At 51.6% G+C, this 26,300-nt stretch overlaps 1 protein-coding gene and 4 long non-coding RNA genes across 6 annotated transcripts in view; 3 read left to right on the forward strand and 2 right to left on the reverse strand.

The window, feature by feature from the left end:
- Positions 1–14,528, reverse strand: TBX3 (T-box transcription factor 3). 2 transcript variants are annotated; one of them, XM_082416800.1, is made up of 8 exons: positions 12,820–14,528; positions 10,878–11,145; positions 9,908–9,967; positions 9,499–9,645; positions 7,481–7,557; positions 5,988–6,145; positions 3,893–4,569; positions 1–2,053 (listed from the first exon to the last, which is right to left on the reverse strand). In XM_082416800.1, exons 1-8 carry the CDS (start codon positions 13,206–13,208, stop codon positions 1,592–1,594), a joined length of 2,238 nt encoding a protein of 745 aa, XP_082272926.1. In that variant the 5' UTR covers positions 13,209–14,528; the 3' UTR covers positions 1–1,591. The 2 variants fall into 2 exon arrangements, with proteins under 2 accessions (XP_082272926.1, XP_082272927.1); XM_082416801.1 differs by lacking the exon at positions 9,908–9,967 and having other exon boundaries at positions 12,820–14,522.
- The window catches only part of LOC309639538, a 168,406-nt gene continuing 155,171 nt past the window's right edge, over positions 13,066–26,300 (forward strand). Inside the window, exon 1 of the long non-coding RNA XR_014251717.1 lies at positions 13,066–13,144. This is a non-coding gene — a long non-coding RNA (uncharacterized lncRNA). The remainder of the gene's footprint in view (positions 13,145–26,300) is intronic.
- The window catches only part of LOC309639535, a 26,780-nt gene continuing 14,380 nt past the window's right edge, over positions 13,901–26,300 (forward strand). Inside the window, exon 1 of the long non-coding RNA XR_014251714.1 lies at positions 13,901–13,969. This is a non-coding gene — a long non-coding RNA (uncharacterized lncRNA). The remainder of the gene's footprint in view (positions 13,970–26,300) is intronic.
- LOC309639544 overlaps positions 14,956–26,300 on the forward strand; it is an 11,955-nt gene continuing 610 nt past the window's right edge. The window contains exons 1-2 of the long non-coding RNA XR_014251724.1: positions 14,956–15,563; positions 17,276–20,158. This is a non-coding gene — a long non-coding RNA (uncharacterized lncRNA). The remainder of the gene's footprint in view (positions 15,564–17,275; positions 20,159–26,300) is intronic.
- LOC309639542 overlaps positions 22,623–26,300 on the reverse strand; it is a 34,161-nt gene continuing 30,483 nt past the window's right edge. Inside the window, exon 3 of the long non-coding RNA XR_014251722.1 lies at positions 22,623–26,222. This is a non-coding gene — a long non-coding RNA (uncharacterized lncRNA). The remainder of the gene's footprint in view (positions 26,223–26,300) is intronic.

The raw sequence follows: 26,300 nt of genomic DNA on the forward strand, positions 1-26,300 counted from the left end.
GACATTTCAATAAAAATTTATTGAAATTTCAATGATATTTTAAAGAGAGGGGGCAAAAATACAGAAAACCAAAGAACTCAACAATTATAACACAAAATATACCTTCATGAATTTTTGTCTTTAAACCAGCTCTCAGCACCTGACTTTTGAACTGTGAATATATATCTCTATAGGCACCAATTCAAAACACCATCAACACTGAAGACAGTAAGTAGTCAATTCCACTTCGTTTTGAAGAAATCAGAGACTAGCAAATACAAATACAAAAGAAAAATCATACAGTCAAACCACAGCCTCCGCACTCCCCACCCCACCCACAAGCAATCTCAGAACCACTCTTAGGAATTTCAGGTGGGGCTGGGAAGCAGCCCCACCTCCCCAAGTTTTGGTAAAATAGGCAATAGCACTTTTCCCCACTTTTGGACATTAAAAAAAAATTTTTTTTTTCTTTGCAGACAACTCTTTTGAAAAGTGTGCCGGTGTCGGTGCAGAAAGTGTGTTTTCTACTTTTAAAAGCGATCCTGTGACCTTGAAATAAAACTGACTATAGGAAAACAAAACCACAAAACCTGACAGCTGCAATCCTATTTACACAGAGCTATGTACAATGTCAATAAATTAAAGTTTAATTTTTCGAGCATTCATATTCCACCTATTTACAAGAGTTATCAAATAATTACATAAATACTTTGTCTAATAGTCTCGCTTCTTCTTTATTATTTTTTTAAAACCTTGTTATTGCATATACAGGAAAGAGAAAGAACTGCCAGAGGGACAACATGAATCCTGCTACAGAGCTTAGATAAAATAAATTCATTTTTGGTGTTTTCCCCACCCCTTCCCTTTAAATCATCCCCCTTGGGGTTGTCGAGGATCGAGGAAAAGGGTAAGGGGTAATGTCCTTTTCTCTCTAAAAGCAAGCATTCAAAAATAAAACCCACAAATACATTACTGTGGAACATGCAAAAAGAGACCTATAGCTCTTAAAACATCACAAGAATATTAAAAAGACACAGATTTCCTTAATAGAGACTAAACAAGGATGGCAGGGACTTCCCTCCCCAAACAATGCTACCCAGTAATTTATTTAGAACTGATACGCAGGTCACTAGAAAGTTTTTAATCTTCACAAACAGAATCATATTAATGTATCCATTTATCCCCGGTATTTTTTTTTCAATTTTATTTGTGTTTCCACTTGACACGGTGAAGGAAAAAATATATATATAAATCTGCAATGGGGGAGCTTTTCAACCCCTCCCCTTCTGGGGCCTGGCTACCTCGATCTTCCCACAGCTTCCAGACCAGCCTCGAAGGAGGTGCTCCGGCCCGGCCGCCAAGGCATTAACTCCCACCCCCAAGAGCTCAGTGCAGCCGACGTTTCTGAGCCAGATCCCGGATGTATAAACCACGCCAAGAAGACAGGGCTTGTTTCTAGCACATTCTCTCCAGGGAGTCCGGCACCCCTTCCCAGACAGGGCTGCACAAAGAAGGGCTGACCTCACTGCACGCCCGTGGTTTATTTGACATCCAACAAAGTGCACTGCAGACTGGACTGGACTGGAATGAAGAGACTTTTCTGGGGAGGGGTTTACGGGGATGCGCTGCGGGACCTGTCGGGCTTGGCTTCCAAGCCGCTGACCAGCCGCTGGATGTTCTGCAGTTCGCTGGTGGCCGCCTCCTTCTCCGGGCAGAGTTTGGGCGACAAGGACACGGAGCTGGAGGAGAGCGTGGAGGAGCGGCTGTTGAGTTCCGAGCCCGAGTCCACGGCCACCGAGGCCGGGCTGGCGGCCAGGGCGGCGGCCTTGCCGTCGAGGGGCCCCGCGGCTGCGGCCATGGACGGCAGGGCGGTGGTGAGCAGGCTGCCGCTGTCCGGCACCGGCACGGGGATGGAGTAGGGGCTGTAGCGCAGCCGCGGGCGCATGGTGTTCAGGTTCAGGAACGGGTGGCGGTGCACGGAACTGGAGGCCGCCGCCGAGGAGGCGGCCGCCGCCGCGGCCATGTACGTGTAGGGGTAAGGGAACAGGCTTCCGAAAGGCGACATGGCCAGGCCCTGGGCGAGGAAGAGAGAGAACGCAGGGGCAGAAGAGTCAGGGCCCAGGCTCTGCGCAGTGGGGAGGAGCCAACCTCATCCATCACCCCTCCCCCACCCATCCCCACCTTGGGCGAGTCCTTAACCTCTCTCCCTGGGGGGTAGGGAGCAGGACACTCAAACTTCTGTGTCTAGGTCCAAATCTGAGCTGTGTCAATCTAGGCCAAAGTATTCACTCCCTGTGCCTCACCTTTCTTATATGGCAAAACCAGGGGAAAGTTCAATAATTCGCATACGTATGGGGGACTTTGTGGGTATGAAATGAGCTGCTGCCTGCAATATACTTCACACAGGGTGCCTGGCCAATAGGATGGTTGGAAATTCTCCCATCAGAGTCAGTTGTTCCACCTGTTAAATGGGGCTACAGACAGTCTACCCCACAAAAGTAGCTGGGTGAAAACCAGAGGACATAAAATATTGGACATGCCTTTTTTTTTTCATTCTTGTCGCTCCACCCCTCTGCCCTCCTACTCCAGTCTAGAAGTTTTAAAAAAAAAAAATCTGGGGAAGATCCTTAAGTAAAAGGAAAAGGGGGGTGGGCAGGATGGAGGGGGAAAGAGTAAAGGGTGTTTGCTATGAACAGAGACAAAGAAATCACCTAGCCCCAGATATGCTGGTGTTACAGGTGGAGAGACTGAGTTGAGGTAGGCCCCAGGGGTGTAGGAATTCACTCAGCTAGCAAGTGGCAGAAGCAGAATAAAAATCCGGGGACCCTGGCCTGGGCTAGTTCTCTCTGACCCATTGCCTTGGGTACTATTAGTACCTGTTTGCCCAGGCAGGCCCTCGCCCGCCTATCACCTGCCCACCAATGACAGGAGGGTCTCCAGAAAGGGCTAGCACAGGAGATGGGAGGGATGGAAGAAGGGCAGAAGCCCTTTTCTCAGTCCCCTCCTCCTCCCAGAGGGGGAGGCCAGTCCTGCCTCTTGGCTCAGGGAAGAGAGATGAATGTGCTCAGACAAAACAAAAGGCAAGGGCGTGCAGAAAACCCCATAGAACCTTTTCGCCGGGGTTCAGAGCATTTTCAGCAGCCTGAGACTTCTCCCCAGCTGCTGGAGCCCCAACACAGCTGTCTGAGCCATACACAGGCCGCCAAGCCTGCCATAGCCCCAGCCTGTCCTTCTCTGACATTTCCCACGTGTGCACAAGCCATTAACCCCTAACAGGCTGGCCTGCGAGGGGTGGGGGAGCAGGGAAATAGCTTCATATTGGAGGTTCAAGAATCAACTCTTCCCCAGGGAGTCACTTCCATTCCCAGGCCATGGTCTCTCCCTCCTCTAAGTCTTGGGGGAGGGTTGGCTGTGAAACATTTAAGAGACATTGCAACTCTGAAGCTAAAATCACAGCCTCTGGAAGAGGCCCTGGAGTCTGACTGCCTGGGGTAGAGTCTCAGGTCCACCACCTACCAGCTGTGTGTCCTTGGATAAGTTACTCAACATCTCTGATCTCTGTCCTTTCATCTAGAAGGTGGAGGTGATCATAGGATCACTGAAGTCAGAATAGATGGAGTACTTAGAAGAGCGCCCGGCACAAAGTAAGTGCTGTATAGAGTTATTACCTGTTATTACCATCTAGTTACTCTGCTAGAAATAGCCCTTAACTTAGAAAAAAAAATTTTTTAAGTTTTGGTGGGGAGTGTGAAGTTATGATGAATCAATAAGTCTTGCACCTAGTAATAAGAATGATGATAATAATAATAATAATTATTGAAAGCTTCTAGGCAGGGGGACTGGATGAGTGTCTGGGACCAAAGGGCAGGCAAACGAGAGTGAATGAGGGTCTGGAGAGGCGGCTGATAAATACCTGAGAGGCCAGGACGTGCTGCTGGAGGTGGAAGGGCAGGGTGGCCGCGGACGCCCCCGACAGTCCCTGCGCCGCGGCGGCCGAGGCCATGGCTGTAGAATCCAGGCCCGAGACGCCGGTGGAGGCCCCGGACACGGTGGCCAGCAGGGGCCCCATGCCAGCGGCCATGCTGGAGAAGGCACCCCCCATGGCGAACTGGCCGGGGTGCAGGAAGAGCGGGTGCCCGTTGAAGAACTGCTGGCCGGCCAGGCCGGGGGCGAAGCCGAGGCCGGGCAGGGGGCCCTGGCCCAGGTGCGCGGTGGCCGCGTCCGTCTGCACGGTGAGCGGCGCGAAGGCCTCCTTGCCCGGCAGCGCGCGTGCCTCCTCGGCCTTGGAGGTGGCCGCGCCCTCGCGGCCCGGGCTCCGGCGCTCCTCGGCTCCCAGGCCGCGGGTGCTGGACGAGATGGTGGCCGGGCTGTGGCGCGAGTCGGGCGACGCCTTGTCCAGCCGCCCGCTGTCCCGGGGCCGGCCGCCGGGCTCGGCCACGAAGAGGTGCGCCTTGACCGCCGGGCTGCCCTTGTCCCGGCACGGATCCTCCGACGTGGTGGTGGATATTTTGGCCGCGTCGCAGGCCTCCGGGCCATGCTCCTCTTTGCTCTCGGCCTCGGCATCGCTCTCACCCTCGCTGGGACACAGATCTACCATAGGAGGGAAACAAAAGCCAAGCGGAAGGGCGTTAGCTCTGAAACCCGGGGCAGCAGAACTCCAGTTCCCCACGTTGAATCCCAGCTCGGCCACTTCCCAGCTGTGTAACCCCAGGAAGCCCCTTAACCTCTCTGCGCCTCAGTTTTCTCATCTGCAAAGTGGGAGTGTGATACGGCAAATTTTAGTGGAAGGATGCAACAAGCTAGTAATGAATTTCAAGTATGTAGGTAGAGCGGCACCCCTCCCTCCATAGATCCTTCCCCAAATGGGTGGTAAATTTTACTATTTTACACAAGTGAGGACTGAGCTCCTACTAGGTCAGACAAAGCCTTTACTGGCCTTTTTCCCATTCGATTGCAAATTCAGTTTTTAAACATTAAAACTGACTTACACTAAAACTCACAGCGGGAACACCTTCTAGTTACCCTCTCTTTGTTCCCTGAGTGACTGAGATCAGTCCCTTCCACAAATTTGTGGATTCTTTCAGAAGGATTTGTTTGGAGAGAACCCTGACATTTGAATTGGTAGTGGCAGACGCGAACACTCCTCCCGCAACGCGCGCACACACGCACACACACACCACTGAGCCGTCTCTGTTTCCCCGGTCTCTGCAGACAGAGATGGGTGATGAGTGGCCCACTCGCTACCAGAAGACAATCATGGATTCTCTTTTGCTCTCACCACACCCTCTGTGGGTGTCCTACCAGAAAAAGAAAAAGGGATCCCATTTTGTGTTTAAAGCTTGAATGGATTGACGACATACAGAACTCTCATTTTATTTCACTTAAAAAACAGGTCTCTTCCTATTGAGAGCATGTGTGTCTTTCCAAATAAATAGTTCTTGCTCTTTAAACACAGGAAACCAACTGGGGATTTGCACAGCTCCTGCCCTCCCCAGCCCAGACTCTCAGTGCTCCATCTCCTCTCACAGGTCCATGGTGTCTCTATAGCTGGATTTCTCCTGGTCACCTTCCCTGTTCCAGGTGGCAGAAAATCCCCTGACTCCTCCCACCCCCAGCCTAACACATTTTAACCTAGAGTTTGAAGATAGAGTAAAAAAAAGTCAGCTGCTGCTTGGTTGGAGGGATGGGGTTGGGGGGGCGGTGTGGGAAAAAGAAAGAGAGAGAGAGAGAGAGATGCTCCAGGCCCCCACCCAGAGGGGATACAGGAACTGAGACCACCCCTTCCTCCCCCACCAAATCAGTGTCTGGGGGAAAGGGGTCTGAGCTCTCAGGTGAACTTAGGGAAGGGGGACACACCTGATCACCCTTTGTGAGATCTGGCTCCTGTTTACAAACTTCTAGAAGGATCTGAAGCTTTGGAGGGGTCAGGTTCCCTGGTGGGTGCCGCCCCCAGCCCCCAACTCTTCAGGCTTCCAAGACCTGGAGAAATCAGAGGTGGCCAGACTTACCTTTGAGGTTGGATGTCCCTACGGTGGAGACGGCCGGAGAGGAGGATTGGGCGAAGCAGCTGAAGGCAGCCTGCTCACTCGAGGACTCGTCGGAGGTACCATTCTCCTTTTTGTGTCTGTCATCGAACACCCTCATGGACTGCAGAGTGAGCTGCTTTCTGTGGCAGAAGCCCACACACACCCAGCGTTACACATCAGAGCAGGATTTTCCCCTCTCGGTCCGCCTCACCCTCTCCAAAGAGGCGCACACACGCCCAGGGGGACGGAGGGGGAAAGAAGGCTTTTGGGTGTATTTACTCAAGACCAGAGGGTTTCATTAGGGAAGGGGTTTTGGCTGGGGCAGTGAAATCTGGTTTAAAAGTAAAGAGCAACTTTGGGCCTCACTGGTTCCAGTTCTCACACCTCCCCAGGAGTTACTGATTGCTCCCTTGGGAGCTGCAGGTCCAGGTGATGGGAAGATAATGTCTTCATGAGGAGGAGGACCATACCTGGTGACCCTGAGCCACTAGGTATCAGGTTGGGCCATCTCATGATCATGCATTTGTACCTGGATTTCCCTGCCCTCAGAGTTCAACGGGAAGGCAGGAGGAGTTTGAGTCTTTGTTCTTGTGACTTAGACATGAATTATGATGTCATCTTATGAAATAAACCATGATATGAAAAAAAAAAAAAAGTAAAGAGCAAGAGGGGAGATGGGAGCCAGCCAGAGACAGCTGAGCAGCCTGCCTCACAGGCGGAGGGGAAGAGGAGGATGCAAACAGTGAACACAAAGAACGGACCAACTCCGCATGGGTTGCTGAGATTGGGAAGAAGTGGTCATTTCATGGTGCACTTTACTGTAATCGGTTCACCAACACATTAATCGGACTAAAAAAAAATCTATTTTGATGTGAGAAATTATTTCTTAATGCCCACCCCCTCCCCCAGGGGCTAGGTTAAAAATTGGGGCTGATTTTCTGGATTTTCGAAATTCTTTGAACGCGGGTGGGGGAAGGGAGAGCTTCTTTTATATACCAGCCAGCTGTGGGCTTAATGCAGAATGGTATGTGTCCCCACAGAAGGAGGGGGCCATAGATGTCTCCAGGGGCTTCAGTTCTGTCTGAGGGTATTTGCCAGACAAGACTGCAAAAATTCCAAGGCATTTTGTGAATGGCTTAGTCCTTTCCTGGGACCTGCCCAGGATGAACTTAAACTAATTAGAAATTCATAGGCATCTGTATATAATCTGTATCCCCGATACTTTTCTTGCAGAGACATCTTTCTATGGGGTGGCCTAGTTAACTTCCTTTAAGGTAACATGGAAGAGGTAGAGAAAGTAGTGTACCGAAATCGGTAAGCTCTTGGCTGAGGGGCATCAAACTGTTTTCCACCCTTCCCCCACCCTTCCCCAACCTTCTCAAGGTAAGTGCCTGCATCCCACTTCTAACAGTTGAGTGTCGGGACCTAGAAAAGCGATTTTCTAAATTATCTGAGAAACAACTGTCTCAGCTCACCTTTTTTCTCTCCTGCCATTTCCAGTGTCCCGGAAACCTTTTGCAAAAGGGTTGTTGTCTATTTTTAACTGAGTTATCTGGAGAAGGAGACACAAGCAAGAAAGAGACATTGGCTTCCTTTTCTAGAATGTTCTGGGAGTGTTTCCCCCAACTCATTAATCTACTAGAAATCTGACTTCCAACCACCGGAGAAGTCATTTGGATAGGCCAGGTTGAAGAGAAAGAGAGAGGGGAACACAGAAGAAGTTTGGAGGGGGCCAGGAGGAAAACCAAAGGAAACTGTGCCATGGCTGGCATCTCCCATTGGAGGCCAAACCAGGGATTCCAGGCTGAAATGATCCTTGCCTGGGCAGCCAACAGCTTGGGCTTAGAAATGGAAAAGCTGTCAAAGGGCAACCTGTAGATCTTAAAATTATGCTTTCCTTTAGTTTTTTATACAGTGCAATGATCATAAAATATGTTATGGTATATTTCCTGCCCCAAAACACACGCACAAACATACACACAACACATCCTCCAACCTTTTCTGTAAATCTAATAAAATGATTTATGGGGTTTCACTACCCTTGTGCTGGCGTGGGCTTGATTTTTTTGCTGGGTGTCGGGGGCGGGGGGTATGTTTCAGGAATTACAATATTGACAATTATAGATTTAGAAGGACTGAATGACCACTGTTAACATTTGTTTTCATTTATATGCCCTGCCACCGCCATTAGGTGGAGAAGGCCCATGGCCACTTTTGATCAAAAATGCTATATTTCATTATTCCGTTAACAACTTAGATTCATAGGATTCTGGGTCTAGAGGGTGCGTGCATTTTTACACGCTAAGGAAAAATAGTATGAAATCTTTCAAATCCCTTCCCTGCGGTGGGGTCGGGGATGCGGATGATGTATACAGAGTTCGCTAGAGGTGGGAAAAGGGCCCCTTGGATGGATTCTTGTTCTTGGAATAAATCCTGTTTGCAGTTCTTGCAGGGAGAGGAGGTCCTGATGTCCTAGTCTCCAGACCAAGGAACCACACCTGGAACACCCCCGTCAGCGGGCCACAGAGGACCCACCCATAGTGAGAGTGAATTCAAAATGTAGGGCATCATCGTCTAGTGAGCTGGACTGGCACTGAGGTCCAGGGTTCAGAAGTTGAAGGGCAGAGGTCCTCAGGTGCCCCCCACCCCCCTACCCCCTGCCCCCATTAACTGCCTGCTAACAGCCAAGCTGGCGACTGGTGAACCCACAGCCAAGAGTCACTTTCTGTGTCTCTCTGTGCAAACGCCCATGACCTTCGGGCCACCATAGCTTTACATACCAGGTGCTGCCAGCTGTTCCATTTGGGGGTACTCCTAATCCCCGGCCTCAGGCCCAGGGGGGAAAAAACCCCTTCAAATGAAGTGGTGACTTTGGTCACCTCATCTCAAAAGCCTCAGACAACTCAATTAGCATGACCCTGTGATCAGAGTAGGTTTTTCCAAACAAACACACACACACACACCATAAAAAACACAGCAGCGTAAAAGGTAATAAAAACCAGACCAGCTACTCGGTATTTCTGGCTAGGGGAGAAAATCTGGTCTCTGCTGGGACTCTCCTCCCAAGATCCCAAATGGCTTTTGCCTTCAATTTTAGCTGGTTCCTTTCGAACCTGATTTCTTGACCCTTCTTCCTGAAGGGGAAGAGGATGAACCTTGAAACCAACAGGAGAAAGCCCCGGGTCGGGTGGGGCGGGCAACAGTAAGGACGGGTGGTTATAGGAGCTTCTCACTGGCAAAGTTAGCGTGGCATTTTTTTTCACTCAGCACTGGATTCCTAGCTGGTCAAGTTTTTTTTTTTTTCCTTCTGCCTCTGCAGTGTGCCAGTGCCCCTTCCCCGCGAAGTTCCACTGAAGGTCAAATCACAAAAGAAAAATCAGACTCCCATTCCAATGCTCTTGTAACTTTCTTATCCTCTCCCCAGAGCAGCTTAAAGGGGGGAGGGGAAGTGGGTGTTAATATCATGATTAAAAAGAAAAGCGACTTTGGTTACCTTATCATTCTGGTATGCAGTCACAGCGATGAATTCGGTTTCGGGGAACAAGTACGTCCGAAAAGTACTATAAGGAAGTTTTAAGATGTCATTGGCCCTCACAATGTGGAAGCGGGGCTGGTATTTATGCATGGAGTTCAGTATAGTCTGCAGGGGCCGGAAGAGGAGAGACACACATCACAAGAGGATTTAGTGGGAAGAACAGGACCCTAGGACCCCTGTCAGGCCGACGTCTACCCCACCGAAGGGCACCACGCTTGTACCGAGCCCACCTCCTTGGAGTACCTCTGTGGGGACATTCAGCTCCCCATGTAATCTTCTGGAGAATCCAAATTGCTCCTCAATTTCCAAAGGGTCCTCCCCCACCCTCACCATCTAAGGTTGATTCGTACCTTGAACCCTAGCCTACCTGAGTACCAAAACTATAATTCCCCTGCCACGTTGCTTGATCACTTGGGAAGGCCAAAGTCTTAAAAGATAGAGAAAAACATGCATTTTAATTTACAAAATGATTCAGTCTTTTAAGTGCCCACTAATTGACGAGCCCAATCCACTTAAAGCCCTGAAAGGCTGAACTCTAGAGAGGAATATTTATGCCTTAATCAAATCAAGGGCTTCAAATGCAATTCCTGCCCCCTGAAGATATTTCCGCGCCATTCACGTCTTCCTGGGCCTAATCTTTCTGCTTATTCCTCACTTATCACTCTGTTTATTTTATTGAAATGTTGGGGAGGCGTAGGGGCAGGGGGCAAAAGGTCCTTTGCTTGACTTTTACAAGCAATCTAAGTCTCCTGAAAGTCTCTAGGAACTCCCTCCCTGAATCCGTACATATACTCCCAACACACATGCAATTTTTGTACTGGGAAATCTAAGTCTCATTTCTAGTAAACCTGATTTTCACCTAAGCCCAATTCTTTTTTAGTCCAAGGGAAGAACATCTTTCAAAATCTGTATTCACACCCTCTCACCAACATAGTCAAGACTTCGAACCTTAAAACTCCCCTAAGCAACAATAGGGCTGGTTTCAAAATAGAAGTTTGATATCGTAAAACAAATCCTTTACGAACATCTACCTTTGACACTGAGTTTACGTCTTCACGATTGCTTTTTAACTACCCTGTCAGGTCAAACAGTTACCAAGACCTGGACTTGCCATAGAATATGAGCCTCACTTCTTTCAGAATGCCAGGCCTTCCATTATCTGAAGAGAAACACCCTGGAATTCTCTCTCCATCTCTGTTTGCGGATCGAGCAAGTTTGCTATGCTTGGCAACTGAGAGCGAGGGAGAAACTCTTGATTTTACATGGAAGGTGGAAGCACTGCCTTTGCTAGAGAGAAGAAAGAGAAAATTTTATCAAAGGGAAGCAATGGAACTTACAAATCCGTGTTTGTCCGAAATGTTGTTGGTGAGTTTCAGTTTGTGGAAAGTGACAACTTTGGACATCCACTGTTCCCCCGTAGCAGGGCTGTCGGGGTGAATGTACATTCTCTTTGGCATTTCAGGGTCAGCCTTTCCCGCCACCATCCACCGAGAATTGTGAAATTTATACCGACAGTCATCTGCAGCGATAATGTCCATCAACAAAATATATTTGGCTTTTTTATCCAGCCCTGAACACCTTACTTTAAATGGAGGAAACATTCGCCTACGAGGGGAGAGAAGAGAGAAGAAAAAAGGAAAAAAAAATCACTCAGTTTCCCGGGTTTGATCTTCTACCTAAAATATTTAAATCAAATTTAAAACTTTCTATTACATTTGATGAGCTTGTGCCATTCAGAGTAGGGCGACTGGATGCAAAGTTGTTTCCTTCCACAACAGAAGGATTAAATATGCTCAAATGGCTCTATTTTAAATGTCCCAAGATTCAAAACGAATGAATTGTGGCACTGGATTTCTCTACATCATCTAATAATTTCTTTGTAATTTGTTTGGTCTCTTGTATGACTTTAGAGATTGCCCTCCTTAGAGGGAAATTCCTGCCTCTGCCTTTTCCTCTGCCTTTTCTGGGTGTCTAGCTGTAAACAGCTTGGGTAGGATTTTAGTCAAGTTCAGTCAGTCGAGGTAGAATTTTTCCACCACCCATTGATGAGAAAATGTTAAACGTATCAAGAAAAGAAATGTCAAGTTGCACCCCTCCCTGCTGTGGAACAGCAGTCCCGCTGCTGGCGAAATGAAACTGTACTTCGGTGAGCTCTCAAAACGAATTCTGTAGATTGGGGTGGACGCCCAGGCCTGATCACCAGTCTGCCTATCGCGCTGCTAACCCCATTCTCCCCACTGCTCGGGCCAGTCCAAAACGGCAAGACGCCACCACCAAATTGCTTTTTACTTTCCAGAGGCATTGGCATTCTGTACTTTTGACTTAAAAGGGAGCAGAGAGCAGGTCGCTGTGAAACTGCCTGTATGTCTTCTGGGTTGGAGGATTTTATGGCAAACTTTGGCCTCATTTAGCTTGGAAAGACACAGAAAACTAAAGACCTCAAGAGAGGGATTTTCTTTTTATTCCTTCAACTTTATGCCTTGGTAGATTTCAATGCCATTTAAGAAAAAAATCAGTGATTTTAAGGGACAGGCACATTTTGGTCAGGCAAGGACCTCTAAACGTTATGTAAAATGTGGTTGATAATATTCACACATGAAACAGCAGTATGGGGCTCTCTACTTGCTCCTTGGGTCTGCAAACATAATCTTAATTAGCCAAAATTGCCTGTTGAACTCTCCCTCGATTACAGACACACGAAGCAGTATGGACAAACCCCAAATGCCCTTCGGTTTCTCTCTGACGCTGGCAGGGGCAGGCTCAGGCCCCCTCCAGACCCAGATGCTAGGCTGGAGGGCAGAGAAGGCAGGGCAGCTCCTTCCAGGCCTCCTGCTACCACACAAACAAAAAGGGCTCTAAGTGTTTCTCTCCGAGAGCAAAATGAACCAGACAAAAAATACATCTACAAAGACACAAGGATGTTCCAGAAAGGTTTGAAACACTGAACTTCCTGCAGTGGGGTGCTTTTCTTTCTTCCAGCAGAGACGTCTGGGCAGCATTGAAAAAATTCTACCTATCCTGTAGGGAACCCGGGATGCAGACCCAGGTAGGAAAAACGGCCGGCTGCAGACGCCCAGGTAAGCTGAAATCTCCTACCACAGGGGCAGGGCCCGGGGAGGTCTCTGTACACAGTTCTGGTACACAGTTCTGGGGGAACTGTGTTTGCCTCTAAGCCGGAGTAATTGGCAAACCGACCGCTCTGGGAGGAGAGAGAGAAAAGGAGGAAAGAAACCTTCAGTAGTTTGGGGGAGGGGGGCCCGCTGCTTGCCGCTTGCTTACCTTCCCGACTTGGTAATGACCATCTCCGTGCCCCGCTTGTGGAACTGATCCCAAAGTTCTTTGGCCTCGAGGTGCACCTTGGGGTCATCTTCCACTTCTTCTTCCGGCTCCATGGTCTTCAGAGGCCTCAGATGTGTCTGCGGCCCCAGGGACGAGAAAGGGATGCCGGTCTCGGCCGCCCCCACCAATTGATCCATGATCGGCTTGGCCAGGGCGCCGGGCAGCGAGAGCGCCGCCGCGCCGTTGGGCGGCAGAGTCAGCGCGGGGAAGAAGGGCGGCTGGTGACCCAGCACCGCGCTCATGGCGAAGTCCGGCGCCCGGTGAGGTAGGAACGGATGGTAGGCCATGCTTGTCCCAGGAATGACCGGATCTCTCATGGAGAGGCTCATCCACTCCAGGCGGGGCGCTGGGCTCCAGCCGGGGACAAGTCCGCAGCTGCTGTTTTGTTTTGTTTTTGTTTTTTAACAGCAGCGCATAGTTTGGAGGGGAAAAAAAAAAAAAAAGCGAAAGAAAAAAAAGGGGGGGGATCACAACTAAAGCACCTCAAAGTGAGGGGAGGGGGAAGTGTCTTTTCGGGAAGGGAATGCCGCTTTTAAAGAGGGCAAGGCGAGAAATCAGGAGACATAGTCGCTCGGATGACTGTCCTTGTGTCTTGCGTTTTCAAAAAGCCGCTCCTGGAAGTCGGTTTACGAGGCGAGAGGAACGAGCAGGGTCTGGACTCGTGCCGGAGCCCTGCCGCTTGGCTCGAAATAGACACGCCAGCCCTCGGTCCCGGCAGTCCCTCCCCAGCCCCCAGTTCTTTGTTGCAAATGCGAACGGTTCTCCTAGGAGACTTTTTACCTTTTCTTCTCCTTCTTCTTCCCCCGCCCCCTATCTCTCTGCCTCTCCCTTTGGCTCGCAGGAGGCGTCTGCAGTTGCGCTAGACCGGCTTGAACTGCGAGCGAGGGAGCAGAAAAAGTCTCTCTCCTTTAAAAAAAAAAAAAAAAAACAACTCTGATTGAAGCCCTCTTCTACCAGCGCTATCAAAACTTGAACTGCAAACGGGCTTCCGTTCGCCCTCCTCCTCCTTCCTCCGCTCCGAGCCTGGTGTCTGGGTTTCAATCCGAATCTTGGTGTGCTCTTCTCCCGCGCCTCTTCCTTGTCCTAAAACGTGAGCGAATTCGCTTCCTAAATTTGCGTCCAGACGCGCAGGGCAGGGAGGATTTAGGGGGGAGGAGGGGAATGAAAAGAAGGGAGAGAGAGAGGGAGAGGGAGAGAGAGAGAGAGAGAGAGAGAGACAGAGTGGGAGAGGGAGCGCGAGGAGAGGGAGGGAGCCAGAGAAAGCCAGAGAGAGCTCCTCGCCACCCTCCTCCGCCTCTAGAATTCCCCGGGCGTCTGCTCGGCGGTCTAGAAGGTCGGGCTCTGCTGTGGGCTGCGGAGAGCCGGAGGCCTCTTGATTGGCTCTTTGACGCTTTCGGACCAATTGTGTTGCTGCATAGGCGTGGTTTTCACAGGTCGAGTGCTGGGGGATAGAGCCGAGTTATAAAAAGAAGGTGTCGGAAACTGTAACGTCGCAGCGCCGCATCGGTACTACTGCCTGTCCTGTGAATATGTCAACATGATCAGAGGGAGGGCGGGGAGCCACTGGGGAGCGCGCGCACCGAGTCGCCTCTAGGTGGCTTATCGAGAGATCGCCGCAGCCTCAGAGCTCGCTCGCTCTGGCTCAGCCCATGTCTGAAATGCCTCAGTCATCCAGCCCGGGATCGAGGGAGGAGGCCGGGCATGGAGCACGGGGGAGGGAGGCGGGAGCGAGCGAGCCGGGCCAGGAAGGCGGAGAGCGCGCCCGGCGCCGGGTAGGGGCGCTCGCCTCTCGCGCGCTCGGCTCGCCTCTGGCCGCCGCGGCCGTTTCTCTCTCCCGCTCACCCTCTTAGCCCGGCCCCGGGCGAGCCGAGCGGACGGCCCAGGCTCCCGCGAGCTGCCCTTCGGCCGCCGGGCGCAACAAAAGCCGACCGCCGCGGAGAGGCGAGCGCCGCCGAGTCTCCAGGCTTGCGCGCTCTCCAGCCCCACGTGGAGCCAAGCTCCTCCCGGCTGCCACTAAAGGGCTCCCGAGCTCGGGTGTCTCTCGGTGCCGGTCTCCCCGGCAGCAGGGCTCAAGGGCTCCCGAGCACACGGATGCGGGCAGATCTCAGCCCACGCCGGTGGGGGCTCCCGCCCCACCGTGCGCCACGCGAAACTATGCGCGGAGACCCAAACACTCCTAGCACATCTGTACGCGAATACGCGCCGGCCCACTGGGACCCAGCCACCCGCGAAAACCACGTACACGCAAACACTTAGCCTGCGCGTCTGCCCGGGTCTGCGCTCAACTGACTCCGGGAGGCGGACTCGGGCTTTTTTGAAATACATTTACCAGCCCTTTTAGATCTCGTCTTCCATTTGGAATCGGGCTCCCGGTTTTCCACCTGAATGTGTGTGTGAGTGCAGAGGGGAGAGGGGAGATCTGAACAAAGTGAGCGCAGCGAGGGACTAGGTTCTGGGCCTGTCCCCGTCCAGCCGCCTCCCTCCCTTCGGCGGCCGGCTCGGTGAGGAGCTGGTAGGGGGAGGTGCGCCAGCCCTGTATCTTCTCCAGGCATCGCACTTATCTCTTGGTGCCTCAGTTCTTTCTCCACCCGGGGACTTATCTCGCCAGAAGTCGGGGGGTGAATTTGTAAAACAAATCGTGAAACGCCCCCATCCCAGAGGCGAGGTGACCGGCTCCAATTCAGGTAGGGTGGGGGGCCTCAGCAAGGGTGAAGGGGAGGGAGGTAACCGGATCTTAGCTATCAGACCTGTCGCCGAATTGGTAACTGTTACCGCAGGTCCCTGTCCGGGTCAGAGGATTCCCCAGACCCACATTTCCCATTTCTGGGGGCCAGTGAGTTGGGCCGTCCCTGCTTGGATGGAGGGAAATCTTGGGGACAATATTCTTTTACCCTTCGTGAGTTAGGAGCTTCCTCCAGTGGAACGAAGGAACGGCTGATTGCGCGGCCTAGGGGGTTAAGAAACCCCAGGCTTGGGATGTGTGTGTGTGTGTCTATGTGTCGATAGCCAGTACCGTCCTCTCTTACATTTTGCCTCGTGTACCCCCTAAGCCCCCAGCTCCCAGACTCCGAAGTGGGAGCAAGTGGGGGGTGAAAATGCAATTCCATTGTGGGCCAACCGCGCCGAGATAGGGGCGGAACTTTTGAGGCGACAAGATTTTCCAGCCTCGCATTTTTGACGCACATGGTTAAGAGCGATTGGCGCCAGCGCTAAGAATTCCCTGAAGTCACCAGAGAGAATAGAGTGGTTCTGCGAACTCCGTCTGGCTCGCCACTTCGCCCCTTTCTTTCCCTTTCGGTCTTTCTCTGGCGTCCTCTCGGCCTCTCTCTGCCGTGGTGGAGCAAGAGGCGGCGGGGGCCAGGGTGTCGGCTCACAACGCCCCCCTCCCGCGTCCCTAGTGGCCCGATCCCGAAGGGTGCGAGAAGCCAGGCCTTCCCCCTTCTTACACCGACCACGGAGGTCACCACAGGGTTTCAAGAGTCTCTGGAGGCTGAAACCCGCCCCTCCCCCACACTGCTGGCCGCCGGAGCCCGGGGCCTCACCGCTGCGCTTTCAGGAGCGGCCCCAAACCCCCGGTCTGGTTTTGCCTGCACTCGCCGGCCAATCTCTGCCCCGACGCTCCGACTAGAAGGAAAGTAATTCTGCAACCACGAGATGACTGACCCACCCCCCAACTCGGTGCCCCAAGCGTCCAGATGCCCAGGAGAGAGACATTTTACTCGGTCCTCCGCATTCTGGCCTCCCTTCGGTTTGGACGTGGGAGGGGAGCTTGCTGATTTCACTTGTAAATATCTCGACTTGCCTTTGGCCTCTAAGGCGGAGGTGGACCTAGCCTTGATTTCTGCCCCTCACACGGCCCCCTCCCTCACGTGCCTATTTTTGCCCGTAGCTCTAACTTAACCCTGGGGTCACCCCAGTTGCCACTCCTGACCCCCACTCCCACTCCAGCGCACAAGGGAGGAGGGGGGAGAGGAAAGTTTGCGGGGTTCTGAATCGAAAATGTCGACATCTTGCTAATGGTCTGCAAACTTCCGCCAATTATGACTGACCTCCCAGACTCGGCCCCAGGAGGCTCGTATTTTGCAGGGAGGCCGCAGTAACTTGGGATCAAAAGCGGGAAGGTGCGAACTCCTCTTTGTCTCTGCGGGGCCGCCGCGCCCCCCTCCCGGTGGGTGATAAACCCACTCTGGCGCCGGCCGTGCGCTGGGTGATTAATTTGCGAACAAACAAAAGCGGCCTGGTGGCCACCGCATTCGGGTTAAACATTGGCTAGCGCGTTCCGAAGACTTGTGCCAGGCCTGGCGGCCGGGAGAACTCGCAGGCCAGCGCGCCCTGGGCCCGGGCTTTTAGGCTCTAGCCGAGGGCTCTACACGGTCTTTTTTTTTTCTCCATGCAGACCCCCTGGATCTTCTCTGTCTTTCTCCCCGCCTCACGTTCCACAAAAGGCAGACGGGGAACACTGAAGGAGCCTGCCCCTGGGCAGAGCCTGAGAAACGGTGCTTTAAAAGAGCGGGAGAAGGGGGCCAAATTTTGAATCCTAGAGGACGCGTGGAACTTCTGGTGTCCCCCCAATATTCCTCCATCTTTTGCAGAGTATTCACATAATTGTAGGCCTGATTTTTTTTAATTAAAAAAAAACCCCAACACACACCTCTCCAAATCTGTGATGTCTGCAGAGTTTAAAGTGAAGAAGTCGTATGAGTGCGGATTTTAAAGTGGAGGGGCAGGAGGAGCCTCAGAATAAATGGCGTATGTGCACGCGCGCGCGCGCGCGCACCCAAATCACCTATCCTCAGACCAGGCCAAGGATGCGGCAGAGAATGCTAGTCTTGCCAAAGAATTCCCCAGGAAGCCTCTGCTGATCCCACTTTTCCCTATGACACCGCCTGCCTCAAACTATATAGGGGGCAAATCGACCCTTTTGTGACCGAATGGTGTTTATCTGAAGTTTACAAAGGGGGGGGTGGTGGAAGGGGAAAGGATGGTGGGTAGGCGGGGTCGTTTACTTTGGCAAGTTTGCTGTAAATATTCTCCTCAGCATGTGTGAGGTCTGGCGAGGGACTATTACACGCTTATTCCCTCTTAAACTTTCACCCACCGTTTGCCGCGGAGCTTTTTTTCAGTCCGAGGTGTCCCTAAACGGGGAACTCTGTTGACATGAGGACATCCAGGGGTTTCTCCGGGGGTCTCAGGCTTAATTAAGAAGTTTACTACAGGAGTCGGTCAAGACGTAAACTTTTTCTGGGGAGGGGCTTTCTGGGTAGAGATGGTTCCCTGTTTCGGCCCAGTGTCCCCCGCTCATGGGATACCAGGCTTTTTTTTTCTTCTTAATATTGACAAGCGTTGAAACTGACTAGGTGCCCGCTACAGGACTCCCATCCTCCTTTGCGCTCAGTTCCCCTAAGCCGGGACCTGATATTCTTATCGCGGACCTCAGGGAGGCAGCTCCCTCGGGAGTGCCTAGGTTACTGCTCTTGTTTCCTCCCGCAAATCGCCGCTAGCACCTTCCTCCCCACATTAGCACTCCGGTGCTACCCCAAACCCTGACTCTCCCACACGCAGCTCTGAAGCCAAAGAAGGACTTCACAGACCTGGGAGGCTTGATCTTCCTTCTGGAGTTTCGCATCTTCCCTCGTCGCGCCCCGCCCGACCCCCGCCCCCCCAGCCCCCACCCCCAACTTGCTTTAAGAGCCTAGTTCTTCTTAGGTCTGGAGGCTTCAGGATCAATCTCTTTGGTCAGTTTCCCCATCTTTCTTCCCTCCGGGGGTAGGCACAATCCTCTTGGTTAGATCAGACAGGGCACCCATTTGTTTCTCTTCCTTTCTTTTTTTTTCTTTTGGCACTCCTGTCTCTCTATGTCTTTCAAGATTCTGTGACTGCAGATCTGTGGTCTTTCCTGTGTTTTCTTTTACTTTCTCTTCCCTCCCTGGCATCTATCCTGTGCTTGGCTTCTATATGTCTCCTCAGTCTCTACCTCCCAGCCTTTACTTCTCTTATTCTTTCTGTTTTTGATTTACTCTTTTCTATTCTTTCTTCTTCTCCCTTTCTATTTTCTCTGGCTTTCTTGGTCCTCTCTGAATTCTCTCCTGCCTTTCTGTATTTCTGGATTGCCTCTGTATTTCCCCCCTCTCTCCCTCCCTCCTCTTTTCCAGGAACCATGACAGGCTGGAGATACCTCTTCCTGGGATTCAAGCAAACACCTTCCCCTCACACCCCTGGCTGGGAAGATAATATGTCCTCAGAGACAGAAGAGCGCTGGGCCCATTTGTGTAGGTTGGAAGTATCACTTTCTCCTTTTGGTATCCCCAAAGTCACCCTTTTCCCCAGAGCTGGCTCTCACCCCTGTTCCAATGCTCTGATCTCCCATCCTCTCTCTCTCTTTCTCTCTCCCCCTCCTTTCCAAGGCAGGAGCCCAGGGTGAAGGGCAGCATGTTGGGTTCTAAACCCCAGCTTCTAGCCTCTGTCTCGCCCCAGCAGCACAGGGCTTTCCTGTAAGGCACATTTCCCTGTCCTCTGACAGCCCTCTAAATTATTGATTAGGGCGATTCAGTACAAGAGTCTGAAGTGTGTGTGTGTGTGTGTGAGAGAGAGAGAGAAGATTGTCAAAGTTGTCTAGCTTGGGGAAGCAGTATTTTTAGTACAGAGGCTCACTTTGGCGCCAGTTGGTTTATGCTGTTTCTAGAGCATCATTCGTTATACACTTAATCCATGCTTATCATACCTCCCTTTAATGTAAATATGTTTTTGGCAGAGGCAAAATGAAAAGATTTCACCCTCTGCATTATTCTTATTAGCACCCACCTTTCATCAAAGCTGATCACTCTGCAAAATGGCAAATTTGTAAACGGCTAGTGATTTAGAGAAGCTGGAAGGGAAGCAAGGAGGGAAGGATGAAGGAAGTGTGTGTGTGTGTCTGGGGAGCACGCCTCTTATACATCTGTGAAGGTTTTTTCCCCCTCTCTCTCTCTGTCAGGAAAAGGGACTAATTGTGGATTCCTAATTTCAAACCAATCTACATCTTCAATGCTCTCTTTGTGTGTTTTACCCAATTACTTAAAAAAAAAAAAACCAAGATAATGCAATGGACATTTCTTAGTCCAGCAGAAATGAATTCACTAGGAAGAGGCCGGGAATTTTTCCTCTCATCTTATCTGACCCAGAATCAGCAAGACGCAGAGGCAGAGCTGACTTTGGCCTCAGGCATCGGGCACGGGCACCGTTGACCACCCAAAATCTTTCTTCCTTCAATGTCCTCGTTCCAGATTTTCAGTCGAGACAGGTAAGGGTATAAATGGCCCTTCAGCGATGTGTCCCAAGAATGTGGCCTGGGGGGGTGGTGGAGATCTCGGGGACAGAATACTTTAAAAAGGGTGAAGGGAAATATATTCTCCAGTCCCCCCAACTGCAGATTGAGGGTGTCAACTGTACGGGAGCCCTTAATTCTGTGACTTCCTGCTTTTGCTTCTATCCATGATTTCTGGTGTTGTTGTTAGGTGCCAGGGGCACCGGGGCAGTGGGGTCTTGCCCTGTGAGAGCCGACGGGGCGGAGGAAACAGGGTGATCTGTAAGTGAGAGGCCATGGCAAATCAGATGACCGCTACTGTCAGGGAGGTTGACAGGGCAAAGAAAGATCAGCTCCTCCAAATCTGCTGAACTAACTGTCCCCCGGTTGCCACAGACACGTTTTCTCAATTTGAGCACAATATCCATTACTGTTTCCCCTACTGGGTTTCAATTAAAAAGGGTGAGAGCAGAGAGGGAAGGCAGGAGATAAATGAAAGGGACCAGTGAGCACCGAAGTTGTGTGTGTGTGTGTTTCCTCTTTTCTTTCCATTTCTTTCTCGTAGCCTCACCACTGCTCCTTGCCAGCCAGACAATCTGCCTGTGTTCCCAAAGTTAATGTTTTCATGTCTCCCAAATCCAGTAGGGTGAAGAGATAGGAAAGGAGGTAACACTGACAGAGATTCTTTCATACCCACTGAAGCCCCCAAGAGATATAGCTGTCTCGGGGAGCGATGGCTTTGGGGAGGAATTTGCCTTGCCTGTGTGGTCATGGGGTTTCGGGGATTGGAGGGGTGTGGGCATTTAGTGTTCTAGGCTTTACTGTCATATTGGAAACTGATCAAATTCCTCCTCCCTTGTACAGTCTTACGGACAATATACTCTTTTGTGGTTCTAAGACACGGGGTGTTTTGAAGGTGATTTCACCTGCTCCTCTGGCTGACTTGGCAGGTAGGGGGCTTACAAACCTGCTTCCAAGGCCAGGATTTGGGCTGCGGATGCAGGATCCTGACTCCAGGCCTAGCCTGTCTGTCACGGAATGGCTGCCAACGCTCCGGCCAAACACACCTCTCACGATTTGGAATCAGGCACCAGCTCCTTTACTCACTCTGCGTTCTGTGATCACTGAGCCTCTACCACGGCCACTCAGATAACTGCGCAGGGGTCGCTGCACCTCTGTGTGCTAATTACCTGGCAACCTGGGGAGCCTCTTCCTCTGTGTCAGTGAAAGAAATTAGAGGCCTCAACAATGTGACTTCATTTTAAGTCGGAGATGCCTTGCTCCTGACCCAATCATCCTTGTCTCCAAATAATACATAAATCCTGTTCGAGTCTTGTGGGATATCCAGGGAGTGATTGGTACAAGCCAGAGGGACAGTCCTCTGGCCCATAACCGCAGCTGAAGGCTTGGGTGAAAGTTTTGGCCTTAAAGATCCCAGAAGCCTTTAAAAAAGTCTCCAGCTTGGGCTTGGAATATACAGGAGGGCTAGAGAAGTTTCCTTTCTTTTTAAATTTGTATTTATGTTTTAGAGGAAGAAGAGAGAGGGAGGCAGAGACACACACTGACATAGAACGAGGAAATGTTTGGAATTGTGAGAGAGCCTCTCCTGAGAGTTGCTTTTGCTGGCGCCCAGGCCTCAGTTCATTTCATCTCCAAGCCAAATATTAAAAATCCTTCTGGTGGGCGGGCGGGAGGGCAGAGAGGAGCAGCCTTACGGATCTAGGAACCAACCTGCCCCCTTCGTTCCCTCCTAATGCCCTTTCCTCCTTTCACTTGAGAAAGGAAAACTTCGGGCCCCCAGAAGGAGTGGGAGACGGCGACAGCCCCGTGCTCCTCGTAAGGTCCTTTTGGCGAAGGTTTCCGCCCGGGGCGGGGGAGCGGGGGGCGGCTTCACCTACCGCTGCCCCCTCCCCCTCCCCCGGTTCCAAATACGGAAGCTGGACGTGCCTCGGTGCGGCTCCAGGCCTGGCCCAGCGCGGAACCAGAGAAGACGCTCGCGGCCTCGGATTACACCCGCACCCGGGGGTGGAGGGGACCGGAGCTCGGATCGGGGACCCCCCCCCCGCCCCAACGTCCTCACTGGCCCGCAGGGAAGCAAAGGGGTCTCGGACAGGCTGGCCTGCCCCGGCTCTCGGTCGCGACAAGGTCCCGCCAGGCCCGGGAACCCGCGACCGCGGGCATTGGCTCCCTGCGCGGGTTACCTGCCTTCCCTCTGCGGCTGCCGGGGCGGGGCGAGGCGGGCTTCCCGGGTGGGAGCGCGGTCGGCCCTGCCCGCGGAACTCACGTCTTTTCCCTAAAACTGGGATCACGGAGATTGAGTTAGGTGCTCCTCACCTCCCCCGGACGTCCGATGTGTCTTTCCGCAGCCTCGATTCCTAACTCCCGCCCTACTCCGGTGGCAAAGGACTAACGGGGCGGGGGCTGGGGGGGGAGTGGGGGGGATAGTAAAGACCTTGGGGAGGGGGGTACCAAACAGAAAAGAGTCATGTAGCACCCTCTGTCTCTCAAAGTGGTGGAAAAACAACTGCAAGGGATTGCAATTGCAATTCTCCGGAGGGAACCAGGCTGAGAGCCCCGGGAGGTTTTCTGCGTGCAGAGAGAGGGTGGGGTGGAGGAAGCCATCTCCTCTCCCACCGCGGGGGTGTGTTTTTACATGTTTTCTTAGCAGCAAGTTCTATGAACAGGTCAGCCCTACGCTGCCAGCCTGGGGAGTCTGAGCCTATTTCTGGCTTCCAGTGTAGACGCCTCTCTTTCCCCACTCGGCCCCGGTGCAAGTCAAACACTCAGGAGATGGGGGTGAGGGTGCGGGCGGGGGGAGAGCGCCATCTCCCACTTCTGACTTGGAGGGTATATTTGCTTTTGAAATAGCTTCTCTTGTCTTCAGACGGTAAAATATGAGTTCCCCACAAGTCTGAGTCTGGTCTTCTGGTACCTCAAGCAGGGTTTGGGTTGGGAGGGGGGGGGAAGGGGGCTGCTATAATGACCTCTGAGCTGAGTGGGCGTGGGGTGGGGGATTCTGTCTTTGCAGCCCGGCGCTGCTGGGGTACCCGGGCGCATTATTAAACCCAGACGTTCCGTCCAGGAGTTGGGGCCATGCGGAAAAGATTTACAATTAAGCCAATTGGGGCCGAATACAACCGTCCAAAGTTTGCAGGTGTAAATAATGCCTTGCTTTTTTTTTTTCCATTCCAAGCGGCTTCATTTCAATCCCCCCTTCTACCCCACCCACCCATCCATGGCTGGATCCTAATTCTTTTGGGGTGTTGGGGGGAGGACGGTGCAGCAGAGTTAGGATTTTTCTATTAGACAAGTAAATATATGATGTTGCACTCACTTTTATGTCCCTGTATTAATGCGTTCATTCCTCCGTCTAGAACTGAGAATTGTTGGAGTCAATGAAAGGCCTTTTGAATGTGGGTTATGAATTCTTTTTCTTTTTTTTTAAGGGAATGGGACAGATTTCTATATAACAGGGATATTGGAGAGTTGAATTAGTATAAAGTTTTTTAGTTGTAGAGATGGGTGAGAGAGGGATAAGAAAAAAAAAAGTAAATTCCCTTTAGTTGGGGTATCAGAACATTGCCCCCAGCTGAATCTGGAGCAGAGGTGGGCTTTCAGAGAGTAGAGCCAGACGCTTTTTGAGCTTCAGTTTAGATCTTCCTAATGTTTGGAGAGCTAGCTGAGCAGTTTATGGGCCCAACTTCAAGGCTATACTTCACTGCGTTATTTAAACATAATAGAATATGCATGTGTGTTTCTAAGATGTTCTATGTGGGTACAAGTGTGTATATATGGACTTCCAAGTAGCCCCAAATATGAAATTAAATCTCAGATTTAAAAATGCATTGTAATCACACCTCACGGGGCTGACTCCCATTTGATCAATATAGACAGAGTGAAATTTGTTTTGCCGCACCGCAGTTACTCCTTTTCTCTCGGAGCAATAAAGTCTGTCTGTTACAAATTAGCAGGGAATTGGAGAATACGCCCCCACCCCACCCCAAGTGTTGTTCGCTGTTTTTAGTCTTGCGCTAACCCGCTCAATAATATATGTAATATGTGTGTACACAGGCACTTTTCCAAAAAATTAGCGATAACATTCCGGGTGTATCAAGTGGGGTGTTTTTCACCCTCTGCGTGTAGGGCTCTGTCCGCGGCTGAGTTGCCACTCTGGAGACCCATCACCGGGGGATTGGCACCCACGGGGATCACGGGGGAGGAGGCTTTCCAGCCCAGGTTGCATGCAAGGGCAGGGAATCAAGGCGCCTGACTCCAGCCAGTATAAGGTCATGGGTGTAGAATTAGGAAGGCAGGATTTAACATGTCCGCAACAAAAAGAGACAAAGCGTCAACCCAGCCTGGGATGAAACCCCCGAGCCGCCACAGGAAAGTTTCTAAGCAGTGGAGCAAACACTATTTCCCCCACTATTCTTTCTTTCCCTTTTCCCCCTTCCTTTAAAAACTTCCCTGTCCAGTGCATATGTTGGGCATAAATAAAAGGGGGTGGGAGGGGATTGAACGCTGGGTGAACCCGAATCAGCTTTAAGCAATGAGGGGAGTACTTGGGGAGGGTAGGAGATAGATGTGCCCTAATTTGGAGGTGGGGGGTGGCTGGAGGAAGGGACCGCTTCCCGCTTGGAAACCTCCGTACCTCGTTTCGGGAGGGACTCGCCCGGAACCTCTGCCCAGGGTGCCCTTGCCGTCTCGCCCGCTGGATGGCGCTGGGGGGAGACGAGGCTGGCGGACAGTCGTCCTCCTGTACCCCGCAAGGCCTTAGCGAATCTCCGCCGACGCGCGGGATTGACACCTCGGTTTTGAGCGATCACAGTGGCAGTCTCGATGCACCAGGAGACCGGAGCTGTTCCTGGAGGCTGGAGCGGGAGAGGGTCACCCAGAGCCCCGCCAGATCTGGAGGCTGGACCAAGAGAGGCTGGGCAAGAACGGGGATGTGGGGAAAGATGGTTCTCAGGGCAAACTAGTGCCTTGTTTCTTAGGTGTCACCTGCACTAGCTCCTGTTTACTCTGAAAGGTGTGTGTGTGTGTGTGTGTGTGTGTGTGTGTGTGTGTGTGTGCGCGCGCGCGCACGCGCGCTCGCATTTGGAGGGGAGTGGTCTGGAAAGGAGGACAGCCAGATAGGTAATGGAGATGCAAAAAGGGTACACGGTTTGCAGAACCTCACCGTCCAATGTCCCTTTTTGCAAAGGCCAATCTAGTGGTCCCCCCGCCCAGGTATGCTCCGTCTAATCTGAGTGGCTGGCCTTACCAGCCGGAATTGTATTTGGAATTGGGAATCTCAGGGCTGGGATGAACTCTGATCTCTGGCCCCTTGGGGACTTGGGGGCACTGCACATTGCCAGAGTCCTCATTTGGGAGTGTCTCTCTGAAGGCACTTAAGACCTCAGGCTGGCTGTTGCACAGCCAAAGGAGGAGCTGTGGGCTACAATTCGGGGAAGAATAAATTCATGCCACACTTACTGAGTGCTTTCTGTGTGACAGGCACTGCGTTAGACGTTGCAATCTTGTCAAAAGTTTCTTATAGAGCTAGAAGGGAAAAAAAAAAATCAACCTTAACCAAAGAAGTGAATCGGCTACATGGCCTGGGTAGGAGAGTCTAGTATTAGTTCTCCACCTTGTAAGCTCCTGGAGGGATGGGACGCATCACATCTCCAGCTGTGATCACAGTGTTTGGTACTTGGTAGGTGCTCAGTAAACAATCTTTCGATACAGGAATGGAAGTCGGTGAAGAAAGGGAAAGAAGGCATCGAACTAAAGGGGGTTCTCCATGCACATGAAAAACAAGCGACCACTTCCAAAGAGTACTTTTTTTTAAATGGCATTAAATTTGTTAGCTGCTCCCCCAGACAGATTCTGACATGAGACAGTGAAAAGTTGGTAGTGGGAAGAGAAATTTGGTGTAGTGGATAGAAACATCCAGTTGGTCATTCCACAAAACACTGACCGAGAGGCTTATTTGCCCCTGTACTCTGCTGAGCACCGGAGACACGTGGGTGAGGAAATGGGTCCTCGCCAGCTTGATGCTTATGGTCCTGAGCTTTGTTCACTGCAGTTTAAAAAAAAGAGAGATAATTCCCATTTTAAAGATGAGGAAAGTCAAGGCCCAGGAAAGGTGGTGTGGGAG

This window comes from Balaenoptera physalus (genome assembly GCF_965194825.1).
Source record: "Balaenoptera physalus genome assembly, chromosome: 12".
NCBI classification, from domain to species: Eukaryota; Metazoa; Chordata; class Mammalia; order Artiodactyla; family Balaenopteridae; genus Balaenoptera; species Balaenoptera physalus.